This window comes from Nicrophorus vespilloides, unplaced genomic scaffold, assembly GCF_001412225.1.
Source record: "Nicrophorus vespilloides isolate i.1.1-1 unplaced genomic scaffold, Nicve_v1.0, whole genome shotgun sequence".
NCBI classification, from domain to species: domain Eukaryota; kingdom Metazoa; phylum Arthropoda; class Insecta; order Coleoptera; family Silphidae; genus Nicrophorus; species Nicrophorus vespilloides.
The window spans coordinates 111,458-122,332 of NW_017100115.1; the positions used below are offsets into that span (position 1 = coordinate 111,458).

The 10,875-nt window shown below is 38.1% G+C and overlaps 1 protein-coding gene across 1 annotated transcript; it reads left to right on the forward strand.

Annotated features, from left to right (window-relative positions):
- The first annotated feature begins 1,706 nt into the window (after window positions 1–1,706).
- LOC108568770 (putative mediator of RNA polymerase II transcription subunit 21) lies at window positions 1,707–10,363 on the forward strand. Its single transcript, XM_017930051.1, has 2 exons — window positions 1,707–2,076; window positions 9,995–10,363. The coding sequence occupies exon 2, from the start codon at window positions 9,995–9,997 to the stop codon at window positions 10,361–10,363; it is 369 nt and encodes a 122-aa protein (XP_017785540.1). The 5' UTR covers window positions 1,707–2,076.
- The last annotated feature ends 512 nt before the right edge of the window (window positions 10,364–10,875 follow it).

The following is a 10,875-nucleotide window of genomic DNA, read 5'->3' on the forward strand; positions in this document are numbered from 1 at the left end:
GTTATTTGAGTTTTTTTTAATACGAGTTTGAGGTTGCGCGTTATATCTATTACGTCATTACTGACAGTCGTCGTTATATGTCTTTTACGCAAGTTTGAGGTTGCGCGTTTGGTGTCATGTCATATGTCACACAAATGTCATTTCTGACAGTGGTGTTGATAAGGTTGCGCATTTTCTTTTGTCGATATGCGGCGTCTAATTTGCAAGGCAATATTGATTAATGCAATTTCTTCGTTCGTTCGTTCAACGAATGTGATGGGATGTAGAAGTGGAGGGTGAAGGGTGAAGGGAGTGAAGGAAGAAGAGCGGTCGCGGCGCGCGATAGAAGAAAGAGCGATAAATCTTCGTCGAAGTCGAAGATGTAGAAGTAGAGGAATCCATCCATCCGGATCGACGGAAATTTACAACGTAACGTGAACCTTACGTTGTTCGTGTTCTCTTTGCGTCCGTCCGTCCGTCCGTCTTTTATTTGTGTCCGTCCACCTCAGTCCTCCTCCTTATACGAGGTGAAAAAGCCGTAGATGGTCATAGGCGGCTGGAAAATTCCTGTTTGCATTTTTCACGCCGTTTTTCCCGCGCGCATTATGTTATTACATAATGAATTCCGTGGCGTTCCATCGCTTTTTTCGCATTCCGTACCAGCAGAATCCATCCAATTTATACACGTACAAACACACTTGGTTATCATTATAATCATCATCGTCATCATCATTACTACTACTACTGCTGCTGCTGCGGGGCTTGCTTTGGTTTCGATGGTGGTTGTGGTTGCGATGGTGACGGTATTGCATTTGTTTTTTTTTTATTTATACACCGGCTGCAAATTACGCCGAGTCCAATACGATACGTGATTTTACGATCGCAGTCGGTGCATATCATCATCATCATCATGAACAAGAACGTATCGTTTCTTCGTCCTGCTGCGTCTCCTTTTCTCTCTCTTATTGTATGCAATTTCATTCGATTGCGAACGACGACGACGACAGTAAAATACGTTCTTCATTGCCCTTTCGGCTTCAATGGGCTTCGGCTACCTCTAAAATCGCTACTTTATTATTCGCTCCAACCACCAACCAACAACACGAACAAACTACCTTCCATTAACATTCGCGACGTCGCGCATTTACTTTTTACGCAAATTATTTTATTTTCCGTACACGCGCCAACGCGTAACGTAACGTAACGCGACGTAAACACTTAACGCGTGATCCATTCAATTTGAACACGTTTTCACCAATTATATATATATAAAAAAAATGGTTGTTTGTTCATCAAAGTTTTATATTCGCATTGATATTCGACGAGCACACATTTATATTATTGATTCTTTTCTTTTTATCAATCAAATCTTCTTCAGCGACATTTTCTGTCATCTGTTATCATGATTACTATTATTGTGATTTTTCATTTTCAATTAAGCCAATTTAACATTTCCCCTTCGTTTTTAATTGCGATCGCAATGGGGCACAGTAACCACACCGACAAGTTTGCGTTTGATGGTTGCTATGCGACACGTACAATATCTATATAATATTTCGAATTATCTTGTTTCCTTAGTAACTATTGTCGTTGCTAGAGGTAACATCTGATCTGTTGTTTAATAACTATTATTGTTGCTATGATTAATGATGATGATGATGATGATGACAAAGAAGATGTTCGCGTTCCATGTGTCTCTTCTCCTCCTGCTGCTGCTTCTATATTTGCTGGATCGGATGCTGTGTGGCGGCGCAGACGACGGCCGGGGTCTGCTCTGATCGTTGCTGCCGCCGCACACGCCAGTCTCGCGGCACCTCGCGACCGGGACGATTTCGACAAAACACTCTACTCCTCTCGCTGCTCGTCGCTTAGCAACCAAACAGTCATCATCATCATCACCCTTAACAACAACAACAACATTACCAACGGACGTAACAAAAAAGCAAAAAAAAAAAACAAAGAAACAAAAGAATTCGAGAGATGCTGTCGTTGTCGTTCTTCCACGATTTTCGCGCTTCAATTTTGAGCCACGTCCGACGCTCGATGATGTCCAACGAGGAGGATTGAGTGATATGTTCGAATCCTGTGGGAGCAACGGTAAATTGATTGAATTTCATCTAAAAAAAAAAAAAACAAAAGCAAACAAAACAATTACCATAAACCTCACCGTTTACCTACACACACACACACAATGATTAGACTTTCTCCATCTCCTCTACACGCAATTATTAACATGCAAAGAAAACGAAAAAAAAAGAAGAAATATTTGAAACTAACCTCTCATGTTTTCTAGCCCGAAAGCCAAAGCGAAATACCATATAATTATATTGCCGACTCTTGTGATCATTTTCTCTTTTTTAACGACGTGTCTTTCTTTCTTTCTTCCTCAAAAAAAAAAGAAGAAAGAGAGAAAAAGAAACAAATTTCAATCGTAATGATTGAGCATCATCATCTTCTGTCATCGTCGTTCATCTTTTTTCTTTCTATTCCAAAGTAACTTGATTAATGCGGGTCGTGAACTTTGAAAAGTTTTCGAGAAATTCCTTCGCTAAAATCGTGACCATCGTGATCGACCATCGAATAATTACGATTATTTATCTTTTTTTTTCTTTAATTTTTGCAAAATTATTACTGTATTGGTGCAAATCTATCTACATTTTTTTTTTTCTTAATATACATATTTTGATATTTCGGCGCTCTTGATTATTTCTTTTGTGTCGTAATTTGATATTACTGCAATATTTAAAAATATCGTTTTTGTTGTTTTCGTATTATTTTACCATTCTGAGCATCGCAACAATCCATTTACTTGACATCTTGTTAGTTGACAAATATTTGACACGTCACCGAAATGTCAAAAAAAAAACAAAAAAACAAATTTCCGGTTACGCTAATTACCGTGACTACGAAGTCAACTTGATTGTAATACCGAAATTGCAACTTCTTGCTCCGCCAATTCACCACCACCAACGTCAAAATTCGACGATTCGATTCGAAACATGATACTTACTATGACGGTAGAGTTAAAAAACAACTTTTCAAATACTTATCGACGTTTCATTATTTTGCACTATAATCAACTTTCAATATTGTTGTGGTTGTCAAAACTGCATCAATGACAAGAGGATTTGACAGTTGTCAATAGTTTTGTGCTGCTGTCAAAACAGGTCGTTGAGATTTGCGATTCTTGTTTGATCTTCGCTTCTGTTGTAGTCAATGTACATGGCGAAGAAGAACCGATTGTGTTTTTAATGTGAAATTACGCAATTTTCTGCATGCTTATATTTGCATGCGTTGCGTCAGTTTCGAACGGTGTCATCATCATCGTCACCACCTATCATCATCACATCATCGATGTATGTGATTTGAATAATGGAAATTACATTTTCTTGTCTTGTCTTCTTCTGTTGTTTTTTTTCGTTTCTCAAGGCCCGTGTTGCCTCGGTTAAGTTAAGATTAAAGTTGAAGGAGATGAGCGTTTCGGTGAAAGTGTTTCCTAGCTTCTTAGCCAGGACACACACACATTATTTTTCTTGTGCCGCCGGAGCAGAGCAGGAAAAGGAAATTTACATTTTCTGGCTGCGGAAAATTGGAGCGTGAAAAGCGCTCTTTTTACATCTCTCTCTCTCTCTCTCTTTTACACACACACATACAGCCAGACAGGCAGACAAAACACATCGTGCAATTTGTCGTATCTCGTCGTCTCGAGAGTGTACGTAGTGGCGTAGAGGAAAGGGGTGGAAAGGGATGTGCAGAGGATAGAGGATGTAGACTGGGAAATGGATAAGCTTGAGCCGCCGCAGGACGAATCTTCTTCCTTCATTCTCGCCCACTCACTCACTCACTCCTTCGTTCGCTACGAACTACATCAGCAGCAGCCACCGCCGATTTTCCTTTTTGACGGATGACCTATAATCATCGTTCTCATTCTTTCATTCATCGATATCCGCAGAAAGGATTCGATCAGCGAGATGCTTCCTTTCTACATCTCTGAAACATCTCCGCGCTCTTAAATTTCATCCGCAACTATGATCGATCCATTTCGTTTCGTTTTTGTTTTGTTGCAATCAACGAATGGCATATGTTTTAATTGCGTTAACCAACCTTCTCACCGTTTTTACACAAGTATAAAACATAACAATCTGTCAAATGATGACAGACGTCATCGAGATATGAGATCATTGAACCGTACCGATTTTCATATCGTGTTAGGCCCGCATTTCATTGAACTGATTATTAAATAAACTCCTATATATCACCTGTCATCATCATAATCGAAAGATCATTTTTTTCTCTTGTTGAATTACAAAGGTATAATCTATAATACATTGTACTACATTTACATAATCATGTGTCAAGATGACAGACGTCATCAATACAAATGTGACAGGTGTCTTTCGGACAGTTCCATGAGAAACAACAACATAAATGTATTTTCCAATTTAATTAAACCATTCCAATTTTACGTTACCACGTTCACACGTGCTGTTTGTATAACATTAAGTGGATTCGATCGCCTGTCCGCCTTTCATATCATCATTGTCACAGTGACACATGTCTTAGAACTTTTGCGTCATGACCCTGAATTATTAACATATCCTGCATGTCTGGACGTCACTGTCATTTTGAACGTCATCATTATCATAGTTGTTGTTTGATTGGTTGCAGTTTTTTGATGATCGTGTCAAAAACTGTGGTTACATTTATACACTCAAATTCGTACCAATAAAAAATGGTTAAATCTAGCGAGAAATGAAGAGAGTGTTAGTTAGATGCGGGGCGGATGTTTGCGTACATTTAAATCAATGAGTTTCTCGTATAGTCGCAGTTCGTTCGTTCGTTCGTCCATCCATTTATTTCCAGGACGGGCGTCTGTTTGATGAATGCCTAATGGCCGGATTGATCCTGCTGCTGCCACCCGTCCCTCTATCCTGCTGGGGCCACGATCATTCCACCTCACCCCCATACTCTACTGCATTTAACAGGAGGTGCAAAATCACAATTAGCGAAAGCGATTCTCTTCTCTCTCTCTCTTTCCATTTGCAAAATCGAAATCGAATCATCGTCATCCGTCAGGTTGACAGTTTGACGTTTCAATCGACGTCAAACCGATTGCTGTATTACTTTTTTCAACATTATCATAAACGTCATTATGACAACCGTCTTCCAATCACATTCACACAACAACAACAAAAGATTTTCTCACAAATCGATGTGCCAACTTTGAAATTTCCGTTTCTCTTTAATCATCGATCTGACGTCTCGTCTGTGAACAACAATCTAGTTTTTTCGATTATAATCATTGATGCTGACGCTGAAACGAAACAAAAACTGTCAAATTGTGACGTTCATTCATTAATCTTTAACTGGTCAATTCCTGTACCGGCTAAATCTAGTATTCTTGTTACATTCAACAGTAACGATAGCAAAAGAGATTTTCCATTTTTTGGAATATCAATTTTGACGCTAGTTCTCACAAATCGATGTGCTAACTTCAGTTATGTTTTTTTTTTTTTGAACAAAAATTTCGTCATCGACTGTCGTCCATTTGACGTCAGATTCTGTTGTTTTCAACAATTGATGAGGTGAAACAAAACACGAATAAATTGTTTCTTTCCACATGTGGTGGTGATTCTCTATTTAAAGACACGAGCAAATAAGAATGAGAGCGTGTTTACTGCCACTGCGATCTGCTGTTTTAAATCAATTGTTTCATCAATCCTGCTGATGTTTTCTTTACTTTCTCTCTCGCGCGCATTCATTTTTGAACACCTTTCCTGCATTGATGCTTCGAGTAAATGGGAGTGAGTGAGTGAGTGAGAGGAAAAAAAAACTTGTGGTGGTGGGGGAGGGAAACCTTTTGGGAAATTTATCGCGTTTGCTGCCCGTATGGTAATGGAAAAAAAAGAGAGAGAAAGAAAGAAAGAAAAGCGGACGTGAGAGATGTCTGCTTGTTCGGGTTGGGGAAAACTGGGGTAAAAACGGTGCAAAAAGAAAGAACGCGAGTGAAGAAGTGAAGTGGAAATGAAAAAAAAAAAATTGTAATTTGTGTTCGTGCGCGTCGCGACACGGAGAATATCTTTTTATATTCAGACCACGAAAATCTTAAATGCGAAATTCTAATTTGAGATACCGCCGCCGCCGCCTCCGCCTCCGCACCCGACGACCGCGAGCACTAAAAAGGGTAAACAGTGAGACCACTTCTTCAGCTCGAAAAGCAATTTATTACGTCTCTTCTCTATCTCTTTCTCTACACTCAACCAAAACCAACAACTATCTCACTAACCGCCTCCGAGACTTGTGCTTCTTGTTCTTGTTGTTGTTGTAGTAAAAGCGAGGCGGCTGTGGAAGAATTTTGTTTCGCGGCGGCGGAGTAGAAAGCAAGGGGCGAAGCTCATTTATTTATTGCGCCCACTTCATTTTCTTTCTTTCTTTCCGAGACATGAATCAAGCGTGCACTTGAGAGAAAACCACCGTGTTTTGTTCATTTCAAGCGCAATTTACCTCGACGCCGCCCGTCTAATTATGACACCGCAATTACGATTACGAAGTTCCCAACAATCCGATAGATGTCGTAAACGGCAAAATCAATCAAACTGACGTCATTTGTTCTTAATTAATATATTGAAACAATTGCATCCGTTCCATTTGGAATTGCATTGCGCCTAGGATAATATAGATTTCATCGAGAAACGTTCATTCATTTCGTTTTCGCCTGCCGTTTCTACAATTTGTAGCACACCTCGTCGTCGCTTATTTAATTTTCCGCGACAAATGAGAACGCATAAATAATTCTCTCTCTCGCGCGCACACCACCAATTTTACGGTCTGTCGCGTGCCGCCTCCCGAAAAAAAACAAAAGCACGACCATTTATTAAAATTCTTATTACACAAAACAAAACAAAAAAAAAAATCCCCCAGGTTTCTGTGTTCGCTGCTGAATTGCAAACAAAACTCACTAGAAATTATTTATAACCACACACGCACACACGTACGCCATCTTTGATTTCTATGCGTATTAATTGCTGGACATACTCACAAAGTAATTATTACAAAAAAAAAAATGAAAAATGTAAAGCAGATTTTCTGTTTATCCAAATTTAATATGTATATGCGGAAATTAGTCCAAACCAGAGAAGGTGTTTTCTCGTTGTATTTATCTCTCGATTTCCTATTTTCGTGAAATCGAAAGCTCATCGCTTTTTATTCGTTTGTTTCCTGTTGCGTTTTGCTCTTGGGTTTCCACATCAATTGTTATATATATATATACTAATAATATTAGTGAACGATGTGTAAAGTTGGCTGTGGGTGGATGGGGTAAGTGGAAAAGGGTTACGTAGCGACGTAATTTAATTAGCGTTTGAACTGCGCGCGCTAATTTTCAATTAATTAACTTTATTAATTACAAAAAGGATGGTTGCGCTCCCTCTTGCCGTCGCGTCGTGAACCGCCGACGAAAAACGAACAAAAAGAAGCCGTGTCTTCATCGTCAGGCGACTCGATCTTAAAGTTGGATGGTTAGCGAATTGTTTTTGGGGAAACCCACGTAAAGTTGCCAACACTTCATAATTAAATTTCCCTGGGATGGAATAGTTCGAGTGCGCGCATACCTGACGCAACCCTCATACCATCCACCCACGCGTCGTTGCCAACCACCACCACCCCCGCATCTCACCGACTGATGATTTAATGCGGTCGTGGGAGGCGGCGAATTTATGTTCGGCTTAGCGCGGGAAAACATAAAATTCATTCCGCGCTCCACCGCCGCCACCTCCGTCGACGTAGCAGGAAAATAACTACATTATTATTCCTGCAAATCTACCAAACCTAACCTAACCATCAACATCTAACATCAAATAAAACAAAACAAAAAAAAACGTTACAGGACCATCTTTTTTATGATTTCTTCATCGAAGAAGGCGGCAAAGGAGTTTAAGACTCTTCTATCTTTTTTTTTATTGTCTGGTTGATATCGACAGGTGCGCGCACGGACGACACACGATGAAGACATAAATCATCGTCGCGATTCAATTTTCCGCGCGTCCCGGGAAAACTTTCCTAATAAGTCTTCCTTTTTCCCGGCGCGGCGACACGACACGACCGTATCTTCGTTTCACTCCTCTCCTCAACCCCTTCTCTATCGACCAGTCAAAGATAGAGAGAGAAAGAGAGACAGAGAGAGAGAAAAGCATCCCGGATTATTTTCGCTTTGTCGAGGAAAGAAATAATAATAATAATAACAGTAATAAAAGGAAGAAAAAGAGAAGGGTAACAGCTATCAATTGTTTCACCAATTCGGAAAACGACAGATGTTTCTCGTAATTCAATTGTTTTTCCATTATTTTACAGTATCGCCACTTCGGTTGCGTTTCCTCGCACGTCATCTTGTTTGACAGATGTCACATCGATGAACGTCAAGTATTCGATATCATTTTCTTTCCCCCAATTCCACTATATAATATCTTTAAAAAACGTATCGAATTGCAGAAACTGTAATTACTAATCTTAGCTGATCAATTAATTAATTTATTAATTTATAAATCTTAAGCAATCTATGGGCACGCATGCATATGTTATAATTTAATGTTAAGGAACGTTTCGGTTGTTTCGCCTTTTCCATCTCAGATGTTTTGTGTAATTTTTGCAGACGCAATGTACATGGACGTGTTCCGTTTACAAAAATCTTGTTATTTGCATTTAATTGTTGTCATAACAATCATTGTTTTTAAATGATTTCATGTAATTTCCCCCAAAAAAAAAAACAACCTTCTTCGTCGTTTTAAATACATCTGTCATTTTTGACGTGTACAGATAACATCATTTTTGACGTTTTGAAAATGTTATTATTATTTTGATCTTGCAACCACCAAATTTATGGCAAACTTTTATCAATCGACATTTGCAAATTTGCGTGTCTGTTCAGCAGATGTCAACACTTGATCTTTATTTTACACGTATACTTTGATAGTATTTGCTTCTGATTAAATACAAAAAATTAACAACATTTTTAAATTCCATTATTGATAAACCCATAACGCTTTTTTGATAAACGTTTTATCATAAAATATGACTATTTTCTTCTGAATCTTTTTTGATTAAAAAAAAATTGAGGTAACAGTTTTTATATTCAAGTTTGATCTGTTAAATTTGTTTTATTTTCGTTGAAATTAACCATTTTGTTGTTGATGACAACGTCACTTTGACATTAACCTCAATTACGTTTGTATCTACATTTGCAAAGAAACAAAACTTAAAACGTCAAGTTTATAATGTTCACTTTCTGTTCTACTTTAGAAAATATGTGTAATTTTACAATATGCGATTGATGCAGAGACACTGTCGATTGTGTTCAATCGAAATTAGAAAAAGAACAAAATTTTGACAGATGTCATATTATCGAAAGCAGAGTGTCAAACGATGTCCGCAGTTTTAAATTGACATTTCCATTACTAACTGTTCCATTACTATATGACAATTTCTATTTATGAAGTTTCACGTTAAATTGTCTTAATTGTTAAACTGTTTTTCAAGAACATATATTCGATATATTTTGTCGACTGCGATTGATACAAAAAATGAATTTGATGGATCTATTTCTATATGTTTCGTTTTAATTTGTGATTGTTAAAATGTCAACATATGCAAACATATGTAACTTTACTGAATTTTCCTAATTAAAACCTGAATGATTTTCAACGAAAATTGATGTATGCACATATTGTTGATAAATTCTCGCTGAATTTTATAATTTCCGAGATTCGACAAAAAACAAAACTTTGACAGATGTCACATTATTGACAGATGTCAAGATTTGTTTGTTTTTTCCAATTCGAACTTTACGGAAGTGCGTCGTGTTCTGCTCCCTCAATCACATCTCGCAATTTCTACGTTGTGTAATCTTTTCAAATTAAAAAATGACGTTTTTCTTCTTCTGTTTGTTTCTTGTTGAGATTGTTGTTTAAGAAAATTCAATTGAATGAAATATTTTAATTGCGGTTTGTGATTTTTGTCGCAGATGTTGCACTCGTCGGCGGTGGCCGTCGTACCGACCAATAACCATCATCACCATAGCAACAGTAACCATCAGCAACAGCATCAGCAGATGATGGTCGAGCAGCCGAGCTGGTCCAGCCAATCTGCGAGTCCCTCACCACCGCTGCCGCCTCCGATGGTCGCCGCCTCAGCCAGATGGGCACGGGTCGAACAACAACAACAGCAGCAGCAACAACATCAGCATCTGCAGCAGCAGCAGCAAACACCCAGCTCAGAGACGACGTCTTGTCCTCATTGCAGAGGTCGTCTGGCCTCGTTGCCAACGAGAACCACTTCGATCAGCAGTTATTCCGGCTGCAAAGGTAACACCACAACCATCATTATCAATTGACTGATTGATAAGTTTTACTTTCAAAATAATCCTAGTAAACGCTAACTTCTTAACGCGTTAACATCAATCAATCTTATTTAATCTTCACATAACACAATCATTTGTTATGAACTTTAGTGATTCCCTTTTGCGTTTTCGTTTCGAAATAATCCACTCACAATATTATTTATTTAACTGCAAATTTTTGAAAATCTCCAAGTCGTAATTGAAGTTAATCTATAAAATTTCATTTTACAGTTAAATAAATAATATTGAGAGTGGATTATTTCGAAACGAAAACGCAAAAGTTGATTTCTCTATAAATAAAGAAAAGAACGATAGTAACTGCAGTAGGCGTGTCATCCGGGAAAACAATAGAAATAAAACAAATGCCAATGTTGTTTAACGTTCATCGATAACAGAACAATGTAATAAACGCATTTGTTTTTAATAAACGCAGCACGCAAGAGAAGGGCAAATTTTTTGAAAATCTCCAAGTCGTAATTGAAGTTAATCTAAAAATTTCATTTTAC

Bases quoted from the DNA above. Each gene is read 5' to 3' on its own strand.
- LOC108568770 (XM_017930051.1), top strand. From the start codon at position 9,995: ATGTTGCACTCGTCGGCGGTGGCCGTCGTACCGACCAATAACCATCAT.